The following is a 14,843-nucleotide window of genomic DNA, read 5'->3' as shown; positions in this document are numbered from 1 at the left end:
AGGGGAGGGGGAACGATATTCAAGGACGCAGAGACGACTCCTCAGCCTCGCTTTGCAACACGTCACGTGGAAGGGAAAGACAGAAAAGGGTTTGAGCCGAAGGTGTTCGGGCTTTCTTTTCTGTCTGCCGTGTGGAGGAAGCAACAAAAGCCGCCGCCGCCACTGCCGTGGAATAGCTTGTTAAACAAAAAAGTAGACACCTCGTCAACCAAGGAGGATTAAAAATTTGTCGTCAACAAAGTTAAAAGGAAAAGAAAAAAATCAAGACGGCGCGATGCTTCTTCTTGAGCGCTTTAACGCGACACGCCATCAGTCAGTCACGTGACGGATGATACTCGACGTTGTTGTAAATGGGAAGACTGCGCTTCCAAACTCTCCGCTAGCGAAAGTGATTGCAGCGTTGGTCGCACGACAGGCAGCAGTCTTGGCGCCAGCCTGTTTTCGTCCTCACTCACATTTTGTGGAGCGAATGTGTTTTCGTGATCGTTTAATGGTTCTGCGTTGTAATAACAGGATTTTTTGTGCTGTCGGCTGCCACAACACATAACCTACCTTCAACATCAGCGTAGTCATGGGGGGTGGGGGGTCACAACGTGCCGCCCCGAAAAATGTGTAGGCTTATGCCTAGAAGAATGTGGGTGTAGGCCACTGGGTGATTCACGACTAGCAAAGGTAACCGCAAAGCCACACGGGGCACAGGAAGAGAAAACACGGTCAACGCAGACAACACGGTCAGGCGCTACGGTCACTGGAACGAGGGCCTGCCGCTTCTCGAACGCTTGCGAGGAAGACATGTACGTTGAATTCGGCTTTATTCATCGGGACGAACAATGATTATTCTTTGCATTCGCTGGAAGAGGGGTTATTGCATGGTCAGCTGGGTATACCACTGCATCAGGTCAGCCGTACTTTCGACGAAGTGGTTAATCACCTCAAGGTCCCCCAATCGCGATGAACTAGAGCGGAGACATTATGCCGTTGTCGTTCATACTTACGACGTGCACCGTTGATAAAACAGACTGAGAGCACTCCCCCCCCCCCCCCGCCTAAAAAACCAAACAAACAAACAAAGAAAAAGAAAACAGAATCTGCGCCAGGTGTTTCGTGGGACATTAATTAAAGAGGAGCACGAAGCTTACTTGCTGCCATGAAACGTTCTTTTCTTTTTTTTTTTGTCCCCTTTTCATTGCAAGAAAGCTGCACCAAATGGCTCCTTTTCGAGTGCTCAGCTTTTCCATTCACTGTGATGGCGACGCCCACCCGTTGGAGGATCGTTTGCATACAAAGAACCAGCACAGAAAAAAAAAATATTCATACTCAACTGAACGTGCGCCGTTTATACATTGCCGGCTGCATGCACAAAGATTCGGAGGTCAAATTTCTTGTCGCTGCGGGATTGGCTAACTTGACATGATGCCCAAAGGTTCAGAAGCCCCGTTTATATCTATAGTGCATGTACCGATTTCAGACAGGAAAGCGTAGCTTCTTTATGTAGTTCCTCCTTGAACCGCAAAAGCACATCATGCGTTGAGAAGTTGAGTCGAAAACACAGCATCGTGTTTGGCATCAGTTGACCTACCTCAAAATGGCTCTGTAGTCTTTTATGCTACCTAATCTGGACTACAGCCGCAATCACCTACTCTAGCGGACCGCCGGACTTCTCTTAGCCAGCAGCCATACCGACAGCTGCCACCCTTACCGCCACCACCACCAGCCACCTGTTATATTCGGAGAGCCAAAAAGACGGAGAGGCGATATGTAAAAGTGACGGCGGATGTCGCGTGACCGCCACTGCACTCATACAGAGTCGGCGCAAGATTTACCATAAATTTCTACATGTTCCACTGATGATCTCCGCGACGAAGACCTATATATATAGGTCTTCGTCGCAGAGAGCCAGCTCCCATATCACTCTGTTGAGGTCATCGATAAACACGACACGCTCACTCCTCAACTGAATGGCAACCATATAGTCAGCTCGAAACGCACTGCAAATTCTGGATACCTGAGAGCCAGTCCTTGAACTCCTTCGTTAATATCATGTGTTGCGGTCTAATTCATCTAAGACAATCGCAGACGAAGCGGACTCCGAAACGGTTCTCACTTTGTGGCCTTTAGCCCTTGACCTCTGCTCGAGGCGGAAGCGTCGTTGTAGGGTTGTAGCTCCTGCCATTTAGACAGGCAGCCGAGATCTCTTCACGTTCCTCTTTCGCCGCCGGCCATCAGTTTCCCACTCAAGCATCCCTCACAAATGCGACGCCTCGTTGCGAGGTTCACTCCAATGACTCTGAGGTCGTTGAGCTGTGGATTGGTCGGCCAACGAAAATGAATGGGGAAGGCCAGCCACTGCACTTTCGGAGACGACGCGCCGGAAAAATAAAGGAGAAGTGCCTGTCGGGCGCCTCTTGTCGCAACACCTCTCTTGAATACTGAAAGACAGGACGCGCGAAAATGCCGACGATTGAATATACGTCGAACCTTACAAAACAAGTGTACTGCAGACCGTGCAGCTTTGGCGGCAGCTCAGTTTGCCCATCACGGTGTTTTGATGTACGTGCGACTGTACGTAACTATATATACCCGAGCTAACGCAACTATACATTTCTTCGGAGGGAGGAAATTTGCGATTTCGGGCTGCCTGTTTCTCGTTGCACGCGCTCGTAAAAGCTACGCGCACACACGTCACGCGACAGCGTCTCCGTATACAGTCTCTTCTCGCACACCGTGGCTCGGGTTCGTATAGGTCAGCACCTCGGTACACTTTTAATGTCGTAGATCACAGTACACACTGGCGCAGGCGTTTTGCGCTATATGCGTGCGCGTGTGTGGTCCGTGGCGCATGGCCCTTGCATCTGACACCTCGCGCCGCATTACGAAACGTTTATTGCGTGGCAACCTTGTACAGCGTAGCATATACGCTCGCGCTGTGCGCACCACAGCACAGTGTGTATACACGGCCACGCGCGGGGCGTTTGCCGTGCTCGATCTATACGGGGGCGGTGGTGATGGGTGGCGATGCCGGGGGCGTCTGTGTACGTTCGGGAAAGGCAACGTGAAGACGACGAGCAGAAGCGGCTCGTGTGCGCACGCTTAATGTGGCCGGAGCAGGAACCGTGCTACGGCGTCAAGTGGTCTGGACTGCGTCGCCGAGAATGTATGCGTGCCGCGGAGCGCGCCCGTTTACGGCTTGCAGGCACCGCTGATGAGCGCTACAGCCCGGCGCAGCCCTGCTTCGCCTGTTGTAAACACGACCCCTCTTCCTCCCCCCTCTCTCCCTTTCCTAATACGCACAGCGCAGAAATTACGTTCGCCACTGCTCTGCGGTACAGTGAAGTGCCGATGCGATACGCCGCTGGACCTCGATCCTCAACGTGCGTGCACGTAAAACAGAGTATGTACTTATGTGTTTTGTCACACACACACACACACACACACACACACACACACACACACACACACACACACACACATATATATATATATATATATATATATATATATATATATATATAATCAGTATATATATATATATATATATATATATATATATATATATATATAAGTATCACGTCTATAGACTATTTTACGGATGGTTTTGGTGCCGGCATATTGAGCTCTTAACCTTGCCGTTTTGTATCGTTAACAACTAAACAAACAGTGGTGCGGTAGACGCATACGCATGAAAACGGTTGGGTTGCTTCATTCAACGTTTCATGACCTCAGTAATTCAAGTCGCGATTAAAGAAAAAGAAACTGGGGCAGCTACGCACTAGTGGTGCAAAGACTGAGGAAGCAGTATCTGTATCTGTATTTCAAGTATCTGTATCTGTATTTCCGATACATTGAAGAATGTATCGTGTATCGTAAGATACAAGATACTGCGACCGCACCACCACCGTAGCGAAGCAATAAACGTTGGCTGAGCTCGAGCTTCTCAAGCTGATGCTTCTGCCACTAAGTCACCGGAATAAAACTAAAGGCAGTTACATTACTTTATCTTTCCACAAGAGTTTGCCAGCGAGGATAGGCGATAAGCTCTGAGCGTCCCTATATATTGGTTGAGCGGGGTTAGAGGTGGCGCTCGCGTTGTCTCGACAGACATGCGCGCGAATGTCTGCGCCCAGCCGAACTTTTGTTTGATCGTTTTTTTTTTTAGTTTTGTCAGTGCCATGACACTTGGCACTTCGCCACTCTCCTGTGCCGCGTACTACAATGCGTGCGGCGTCTTTCGCACACATGCTGATGCCGCTGTAAAGTCATTATCGAAGTTCGTCTTGTGTGATCCTTCGTTACGAAGTGTGAAGAATGCGAGAATGGCGGGTTGCTTTGCCTCTCGTGGCTTTCACACTTAGGCGATATGAAGGATCTCGTGAATAAAGAGATAGAGAATAAGGTTGAAAGAAAGGCAGGGAGGTTAACCAGGGCTGAGCCCGGTAGGCTACCCGGCACTGGGGAAGGGAGGGAGGGGGAAGGAAAGTTAGAGAGGAGGAGAGAAAAGTGACTTGCCGTCGACGTAACGGCAGTTCTACGCTTGATATCACAGGCGGTGAGTCAGTCCCGTGGCTGAAACTAGAGCAGCGCATTCATTGCTTTATGCAACTTGTATGCGCGGTCCTATGCAACCAAAAATCTTGTCGGCGGTGCTGCTAGTATTCTCAAGCAACAGACTTTTGAAGGCTTGCGAGAACTGGAGTGATGGTGTGCAGCAGTTGCAACAGCTATAGTACCAACGGTACCGATGCTGGATTTAACAGAACAAGCATTCACCTAACAGACGCTATCTTGGCTTACGTCTGTTTTTCTTTTATTCAAAGAGTTTTTAAAATCATAATTTGACTGGTAGCAGAAGTTATTTCCTAGCTGTCCTTCTTTTCTATCCCGTGCATTACCTATGTATCTATATTGTTTTTTTTTTTTTTTTCTGCCGGTCTGCTTACTGCAATATGCCTTTAACGTGCTGCCAATGTAAGCTCTCTACTTTATTCCTAGTTTTAACTGTCTGCGTCATTTCTGCCGCGGTTCTTCTTCAAGTGGAATATGAGTTTATATACTTATATTCCACTTGAACTTACTGTTATGTAAAGGGGATGTTGAGAACGAATATATAATAATCTGGGCGCGCCTGGAGTATACAGCAAAGATAATTCTGCTTACTGCTAACTAAATTAGCAAATTTGAGTTTGCATTATAATAACGTGAATTATTAGGCGCCATCTTGAATACGTTGGCAGAGACATTCGAGAAACACTGTTATGCCAAATGCTCCGTTTTTAATGCACCGAATTTAATTATCGCAGCTATTAGGGGTTACCCGCCGCGGTGGTCCAGTGCTTATGGCGCTTGACTGCTGGCCCGAAGGTCGCGGTAGCCGGATTTCGATGGAGGGAAAATGGTAGAGGCCCGTGTGCTTATATGTAGGTTTTAGAACCCCAGGTGGTCAACATTTCCGGAGCCCTCCATATAGCGTCTTTCATAATCATATCCTGGTTTTTCGACGTAAAACGCAACAATTATTATCAGCTCTTAGGGGTGTCTCCTGTATCGCGTTTCAGTACTTATTCGCTGTGTTTGATACGGAACCACTTTTCTATTTTACTTAGATATATTTGTTTTCGTTGTTTAGTATTCCCTGAATCCTTTTACTGTTGCTAATCACCAGGTAATCAGATCTGTAAGTGTCAGTAATGCGAATAGTGGCGGTGTCCAGCAGCGCTTTGCGCAACTGTACAATGCGTCTGAAACGTTTCGGGGCTACACATGTTCTCGGTGACGTACACCTGTCCGGTGATCCGTTATTGCGAAAACCGTACTATGTTTACCGGCAAGGTAGAACTCCACAGCGGTATTTGCACCTTCGTTCGGAGGCTTCTTATTGAAGTTCATGTGGTCACTTGGCAACCCGCTTGGTGGTCAGCAAGCAGAGCAACGACTAGCTCCCATCAGTTACAAAAGCTACAAGCAAGAACCGCTATCAGCGAAATGTATAAAGAGCTGTCATGTTAAGCAGCGAAAACAGTTGTTTTGGAATGAAACAGATATACCTTGAACAAGGAGTACAAAAGGTTTGAGATACTAAGAGAGTTTTCTTTCAAATGAAACACAATTAGTCGCAGTTAATAAATTTTCAAGCGAACATTTATGCGCATAGGGGTTTAATGCTGCATTGTATAGATATACATATATATTAAAAAAATTGAGAATGTATTGAAGTATCTTAAGATACAATTGCAATGTATCGTATCGGATACAATCAGTAATGCAGTATCTTGTATCTGTATCCCAAATACTTCTTCCTTGAGTATCTTGTATCGTATCGCGATACAATTTCAAAGTATCTTTGCCCAGCCCTGAAGTCTATACTGTACATGGTTATGGTATGGTTTACCCTCTCACCTCCTCCTTTCCCATACATCACGCCTCCTCACCCTCACTTCCGTTTCCTACCCCTTCCAACTGCGTGAAGCTATGCGAGGCTTGGCGCGGCGTTGCGAAACTATAGGCGCAGCTGTGCCACGTGGTCTCTAAGCAACGCGCACTGACGTCATAGCTAGGCGAGGTTTTCGCCAACAGCGCAGCGACCAAGATCCAGATTGAACAGCTCCGCTTTTGATAAGAAAATTTTCGTTTAACAGCCCTGGATGGCGGCTATATCTTGCGAGCTTGCCGGGCGTTGAAGAGGCATTCTGCCGCTCATTCAAGCATGCCTGCTCACCGTTTCGTAGTACCTCCCAATGGCCGGTAAGTCAGCAAATTGCAAGGGTCGACACTTCGACGTACTGGGGACCAAACAATCGACTCAGAGATGGCATGCCGCATATAAGCGAGATATGGTTACATTATGAATGCCCTCCTTGGGGAGCTGCCATATAGAGCAGTATCTTCCACGAAGTATCTTAAACGCGTATTGGCGCCAAGGCTGAATTTGGAGAGTTCAACACATGCCAGCTCTTTCTCAAGTTACAGTGCACTTAGTCATACATAGCTAATCCAACTAACTTTGAATTACACTTCCCGTAGAAGCACTGGTAACGCTGTCATAGATGCACGTAGATGTATTGAGCTGTCTTTGTGTGATCATCACCGCTAATTTCGATCATTGAATATATTTCATATTGAGTGTACGTTTACGTAAAACACCCCGTACGCGCGTTTAGCAAATTTTCGGAGCTGAAGGCCCTCTGTTATGCAGGGCATAACCATTTTGTGATTGGGAAAGAAGCCGGAGCTGTGTCCAGATTATGACGTTGTCCCTCCACTCCTGAATCATGTGTCCACGCATTACGTGAAAATCAGCTAGTATGCCTGAAACGCATAATCTCGCATTGCGTGAACAACAGCGAGTATGTCTAAAAACGGTTAAGGAGCAGCGCCGCTAGGGACGGATGGGAAGGATCAGTCACAAGTCGTTCTCATTGACAATAGCAATTTCTCTTTGAAGAGCTTGTTGACAAGATCAAACTACAGAATCAAGTTAAGGTAGCATGGCGTTTTGGGGTATTCAGATAGTAGGACATTATTAATACAAATTATTCCCCGGGGAGGAGTGTATAGTGCTTGTCTGGGGAAAACAGCCCTCTAAAATTTGCCGACTGAGAGAAATCTATAAAAATCACAGGGCCCCTTTCGCATTCGCCTAAGACGACTGGAAGGCGAAAGCCATCTTCCTTTTTTCAGTCGTCTTTCAGGTGATTCACGGCTATGAAAATGCAGTGGAGGTATTCTAAAGTGAGCTAGGCCGTTCACTGTGGTTATGAGAAATCGTCGATTCAAATGCACTAGACGAAGAACTAAACTGATTTGAGCTGTCAACCTCTATGTCTGTCTGTGCACTTCATGCCGTACTTTTGAATCCGCCCATGCGCAAAATTCTATCAGCTATAATGGTTTGCCTGATATGCTAGAAGAAGACCAACATATATGTTCTTTTGTTACGGCGACACGCCTGGTGGTGTCGTCGCTTACAAACTCCTCCACAGCTTCGCACACATCGTTGCCCTGTGCTTTGTCTTCACTGCATGAAGAGACACAATGCGGTGAAGACACCCGTGATAATATGAAGGCCCAGCATCACGACCGCCACCGCGTCTGGGTGGATCCGACGTTGGAATGGTGTTTGATGATGCTGATGATGATAATTAGAAGGAGGAGGAGGACATAGTATTTTCGTAGGAGCGTTCTTAATTTCTTTTATTATGCGCCATATATTTTAGTCTGTGAAAACTAAGGAACACGTCATAAGCTGAATGTAATTTTCATACGGTTATTTTAATGAATAAAACAAGTAAACGTAGAGATCAGAACAGCTAAAAGCGCTTAGTAACTAAAGAGCTACGTTTTTAAATAGTATCAGAGTTCCTAGTTTTGGTGTCACTTCACAGATGGTCTGAATGATATGCTGAAATGATATGCGATGTTTCGGCACCGAGATTTCTGATACCAATCTTTTGGCACTACAACTTAAAATATGTTTTCTTTTTGTTGGTTTATCTTACGTTGCCTAGGCCATCAATTTATTTACAAGAGAAAATGCTGGAGTGAGTGAGTAACAACTTTATTAATCGGAAGTCCCAACATTTAAGAAAGGTTAGGCGACAAGCTAACAATTCGACAACTAGCAAATGTACAGGTCTTTTATTTGTAAGAATGTTTTGAAACCTTTGTAAAACATTGTGACAATGTCACGTAAACGCACACGCTACATTTGTACGCTCGAGATGCTCCAGCAGATGCAGATCACAAGACTGCGATGTCTGTGTTTTGTTGCAGAGTCGCGGATTTGTAAACTTCATCCTTCAGTTTCTAACTCTTGCTTGCAAAAAAGCTGGTAGGCCATGAATCTGAATTATATTTCCCATGCAGTCGGCAAAATCCATGCATCGCTCAAGTGCTGTAAATCTTATTCGATTCGGCCAGAATCCAGCGGTTTTCGGACAAGGTAATTTGTGCTCCTCCAACGTATTTAGTAAAATCAGAGATAAGCGAGAGCTTTAAATTTCACTTAATGGCTCGTAGTACACACCAATCAGCAGTCATATGTAAAAGTGGAGCATAGTGGAACATGGAACGGGTAAAATTGCAACGTACAATCCCCTGTCCTGTCGCTCGCTCGCTCGCTCGCTCGCTCACTCACTCACTCACTCACTCACTCACTCACTCACTCACTCACTCACTCACTCACTCACTCACTCACTCACTCACTCACTCACTCACTCACCCTCACTCACTCACTCACTCACCTCACTCACTCACTCCTCACTCACTCACTCACTCACTCACTCACTCACTCACTCACTCACTCACTCACTCACTCACTCACTCACTCACTCACTCACTCACTCACTCACTCACTCACTCACTCACTCACTCACTCACTCACTCACTCACTCACTCACTCACATGAGGGAACGGGACTAGTATCCGGTAATCGAACCCGCCTCCTCAAGCTTAGCAGCGCAACAACCTAGCCTCTAAGGTGCCATGGCAGATTGTTTCTTCGCCACGTATTCTTGCAAAAATGTCTGCGTAGATACTTTTGTGTTTTTATTGCTTTCTGTAGTTAGTTAGTTAGTTAGTTAGTTAGTTAGTTAGTTAGTTAGTTAGTTAGTTAGTTAGTTAGTTAGTTAGTTAGTTAGTTAGTTAGTTAGTTAGTTAATTAAAGCCAGGTTTGAAGGCGCGAAATTAACCACGGTTATACTGCGCCAGCCACGAGGTGTAAAATAATTAATAAAAGTTGCTCAGTTCTAAAGCTTATTAAAAAACGGTTTAGGTTTTAAGAAAAACTGAGAACATTATCCAGGGGAATAAGTGGATCGTCTCCTAAAATGCGCATGTAGTGCAAGTGCATGCGTTGCTTGTATAATTAGCCAAAATATTTTTTTTGTATTTTCGTTGTGTGGCTGACGATTGAAGATCGTCTATCTATGGGGGCGTGACAAGAGTGAATGCGAGAAGGTGGCAGGTCAACTATATGATGGCATCACTGGCGTAGCCAGGAGAGGGGGAGGAGGAATCCCACCCTTTCCTTAATTTTTCAGTTTTGCATGTGTATATACATACTCGCGTACATACAAACAAATATACGCGCGAACATACATAAAAGTTGGTTGAGCCCCACCCCTTCTCCCCTCGAAAAGAATTTCTGGTTGCGCCCCTGGACGGCATGACGACAAGTCGATGTAGAAAGATGTGACTTAACAATTGTGGCTGAATGCGAGAAAGAAAGAAAGAAAGAAGGAAGGAAACAACAACAAAGAGCGCCGAGCAGAAACATTTTCTTTTATGTTCCGGTTTTCATTCTGGTTCAGCGAGAACAGCTCCAGCTCCTGGATATTTTTACCTCACTTCAGCCTCATCATTTAGCAAAGCGAAAGTAAATTCAGACTAACCTAAAACTAAAGCTTTTGAAATTAATTTCTGGTAACGTTGCGAACTTCTGGTTCAGTTTTCAGTTCGTGCAAAAATAGCGATAACTTTTACTCCTGCTTTAGGTTGGGTGCGCGTTTGATTATATCTCGTTTCAAAAAGCACATCATTCGGGCCGACGTAGGGAGCCTACATGACCGGCGGGCGGTCATATAGGCTCCCTAGGCCGACGTGCGACACGGCTCCACCTGTCGAAATTCTTGCAAACTGCGTCTATCTCGCTATGGCTACGCCGCATTGCTCTTGATCCTAGTGGTGAAGCTTCCTACAACGGCTACGAAAAATCGTGGACGTTGCTGCTTCCTCACTGTTACTAAGGTTAAAAGCCGACATAAAGTATGGACGAAAAAGATAGTAATACTGCACTCACTGTTTCGATTATTTATTCTATTCTCGATTTTCGAACGCACGAGAGCTTCGGCTTCGTCTGCGCTTTGAAGATGCCGTCAAACACCTTGTGGAGGGCATTCGGGCTATGCGGAAAAGCCGAATCACAATATTTCGTAGCCAGAACTTTTTTTTTGGAGGCGGGGGGGGGGGGGGGGGGGGCAAGGCCTAATTGTTCGAAAAAAAAAAAAAGTCTTTCCATGGCAAAAAGACAAAAAAAAGAAAGGTTGCCCGGGGATATATAAGGCTGGACGAATTTCAGGGGGGGGGGTGCCCGGGCACCTTTGGCCCCCCCTTGCCTACGTGCCTGGTTACCTATGAAATATCTATTTGGCTTGTTGGTTGACGTGTAGAGAAGCCACAACAGAGCAAATTTCATATGGAAAGAAAACAAGTACAACGGCTGCACTCAACTAGTTTAACTGTCGCCCAAGCACGGCATTATTAAAGGGGTCATGAAGCACCCGTTGGGCTGATTGAAAAAACACATCCTGCGGAAAGCTGACACGGCTATGAACTGCTCTGCCAAATATTACAGTCGTGCGCGCCGCGTAATGGCCACAAGCGGAGCGCGAAGTTGCCGTTTCCCCAGGCACCCTCTTTTCAAACAGAGGCCGGTTCTCACTCTCGTCGGTGGGCGGGGCGTCTGTCCGCTGTACGTCGCAAGAGACATAGCATGCTTATTGGCCGATAGCCGACGTAAATCGAGAGCGGCGTTCGGATCAGATGCGCTTCTTGCCGCGGGGTGCCGCCACTTGCCGGCGCCGCACTCCTCAGTACACGGTAGCCGCACTCGCGCAAGCGAATCACAGCGGGAGAGCGATCGCGTTTCATGACGCGCGCTGGCGTAACTTCTTTCCCCCATGCCATCCCTCCCTGTCTAGCTTCCAGTGCGCTCGCCGGCACGAGAAAAGAGAGAAAGCGCTGGGAGCGTGCGCCAAACCCCCGTAACTCCGCTGATTCTTGACGGATTCGAGAAATTTTTGCGGCAATCGATTCGGGAGGCAGTACACTCCGATACTGAGGCCATTAGATCATTACTTGGAAAAGTGGTTCATGACCCCTTTAATTTTTTTTCTTGTGTCGCTTTTTGTGTTTTCGTTATTACACACTAATTAACGAATATCACCTAGTCGCCTTTTTTTTTTGCTCACTTAAGCTAGTTGCAACATTGCGATAGGCACAAGACAATCCTACCGTATAGGCTATATCAAACTTACGTGAAACTGAATACAAGAATGTAAAAAATTGTGCTCGGCGGTGTAGCCAAGACGGGTCCAGAATATCTCTGGCGTGTAAAACCGAAATTCTTAAGTGTAACCGGTTGCAACAAATTTGGAATGCGTTGCGTGAGGGCAAGAATTGATGGGGGTAAGCTGTCGTCAAATTTTGTCCAATCAACAGATCCCTCCTATGCCACGGAAGCAGCTCGGCCAATTGAGATTACCATCGCCAACGGTTAAGGCTCTAAAATAATCGATTAATTTCATTAATTACTCCCGTCGGTACTAGTTGATGACTATGTTTTAATAAAATAATTGTAAAAGGTTTTCTTTTTCTTACAAGCACGAGCCCTCACTACAGCTTCAGTTTGACAGAGGTAAAGCTCTAAAAGTGATATGCAATTATCAGCTGCCTCACTGAGTTCAGAAGCCACCACATGTACAATTATAAACAGGTGCACTAGCTCTGATGGAAGAACAAATTGAAACCATAAGCGTGGTATAAAACAAATCATCTGAATCCATAGAAAAACCATGTAGAAGGTCGAAACGAAATTGCAAGGTTATAGTGCTAAGTGATCATGATTTTGAAACTATCTCCTTAATAAAGTTTTTTAGTTCTCCTCCTCCTTCAAAGGGAATCGACCCACAAGTTGCAGCTAAGACCTTCTCTCAGTAATACATAACGTGTCGCTTTCCTGTTTGCATTCGTTCAGTTCCCCGTGGAAGATGAGTTGTTTTATCCCTTGAAAAATTTCTGACAACCTAATTTTTCTATCTATATCTTGAATAATGTAGCGTAACTATTCGTATATGCCATGACGAGAAAGACAGGTGCGTAATTTCGTTCGTATTCAGCATCGTTAACGAGGTCTATTAATTGCTATAATTATTTCCGGAATTTCCTGCCATCACGTGCTATTGTCGCATTTCTGTATGTATGCGTTTAACGAGTGTAAACTTTAATATCGGTTCTAAATTTCTATGCTGTTTTTATTGCAATGATACAGGCCGAATATTTGAGCTGTATTGAGCCAACTAATTTGTACTTTCCACAATGCGTGCTGTAAGTGATCTGCATTGTCACGCATACAAACACACGCACGCACGCACGCACGCACGAACATTCATTAACAAACATGTGCGCACGCGCACACGAACTCAAGTGGAGCAAGAACGTGGGGCTGGCCATCATAAATGTTTGAATATTCCGCGTACCCATCATGCCAAAAGCTGGCCAATGTTCGCATGATGCTAATCTGAGTCTCGAATCTAACGCCCCTGCTCTTTTGTGTTTCGAAGACACACTTCGACCTGACGTTAAACTAAATCAAATCTCCCGCCCAGGCACTGCGGCAGGCAATGCTCAGAAACGAAACCGAAACGGCATTTGCTGCGTTGATTGGTGGCGCCATCTCGCCACAATTTACCAAAGTAAACGTGTCACGTGTTTCAGCGGGGCTCTCTGGGAAATGTCATTGCCAGGAGCCATTAGAGACCGCATCGGCAGCACCTAGCAGGATGTCTCGGTAGTATCGGTCGATCTTTTGCTCCTGTGTCCGCGCGATTTCCTGTGTGTTTTGGTGCGGAGCCGCTTTAGCGAAACCAAGATGTCTGGGATAGCGTCGGGACTCACGACAAAGGGCAGCAGTCGGCTGAAAAAGAAGCACTTCAAGCCTAAACATCAGAAGGCAAAACTCTTCAGAGCCAACGAGCCGCTGCTCAGTGTTTTTATGTGGGGTGTCAACCACACCGTGAGTACCGTCGCAGCTTTGCCGCGCCTCCTTTTTTTTTCGTGTCGCTTTCTACGAAGCCGGTTCCTTCCGTACAGACTACTTCGTTCTCGCTGTAATGCTCTCCTCGACGCCGGTTCACATTTTATATGTAGTGTTTTACTTTTCCGGTGCGTCTAGCAGCTTCAGGTCGACGTTTTTTTCCAGCGAGGACAACCTGCGTGTTTAGGCCTAGATTTTTTTACCAAAACAGCACTTGCGTGCGGATTAGGGACAGCTCTGTGCGCGGCACACCTCTCATTACGTTTTCCCTTGACCGCGGTGCCGCTAAACGAGTGGTAGCACACCCCGAAGTGCACCGCCCGCTCGCCAGTCCTGACGTAGTACGCCCTTGCTGCAGGCGCCCCAGCGATCGCAGATCTCTGCGATGCTGTTGTGTAGCGGACCCGGTTTTCGCGTCGCCGCTGCCTCGGTTGAAGGCGATGCGCTGGTAAGGTGAAAGAGCGATTACTTAGCATTGAAAAAGACGCTACTCATCAGTTCGTCGTGCAAGGCAGTTCAACCATCGCTGCTTGCTGCTATTGATCGCTCGAGTGTGACTATCTGGCGGCACATCAGTTGCGCTTGTGCGAAGTCGGGCGAAGCGGTGCCGAAAGCACCTGCCAGCTTTCTCGATCCATTTATATTAGCGAAACTTTGTGTACGATCTCGTTTGTTTCGTCTGATGTGGCCCATTTCATGACCTCTACAGCAGACCGTTTTGTGTACGCGTCCTGCGCATCCTCCGATACCGTGCGTAGGCGAGTCAGTGTTGCGCGAAGTTTTCACGTATGACTCTCTTACCTCTGCCAAACGATGCAAGTACTGGAACGATCCGCCTATGCCGCAGGAAGTCTGTCATTTATTATGAATAGTGCAATTAAAACCCAGTGATCAAATTTGTGGATGTTGGTGGCAAAATAGGCGTTCGTGGGTTCGATTCTTGTTGGTTCGCAAAGCCACGTGCTGGACATGTTATCTACTGCTTTAACGACCCTTGCTTACATAGACTTCAAATTTTCATCGCAGCACTGAATTA

The 14,843-nt window shown here is 46.5% G+C and overlaps 1 protein-coding gene across 1 annotated transcript in view; it reads left to right on the top strand.

The window, feature by feature from the left end:
* Positions 1–13,501: 13,501 nt before the first annotated feature.
* LOC119387686 (phosphatidylinositol 5-phosphate 4-kinase type-2 alpha) overlaps positions 13,502–14,843 on the top strand; it is a gene marked incomplete in the record, with an annotated part of 107,131 nt that continues 105,789 nt past the window's right edge. Inside the window, 1 exon segment of the mRNA XM_037655158.2 lies at positions 13,502–13,786. Within this exon segment, the coding sequence (XP_037511086.1) occupies positions 13,643–13,786 (144 nt within the window).

The sequence above is a fragment of the Rhipicephalus sanguineus genome, chromosome 3 (genome assembly GCF_013339695.2).
Source record: "Rhipicephalus sanguineus isolate Rsan-2018 chromosome 3, BIME_Rsan_1.4, whole genome shotgun sequence".
Taxonomy (NCBI): domain Eukaryota; kingdom Metazoa; phylum Arthropoda; class Arachnida; order Ixodida; family Ixodidae; genus Rhipicephalus; species Rhipicephalus sanguineus.
This window is presented reverse-complemented; position numbering and strand designations above follow the sequence as displayed.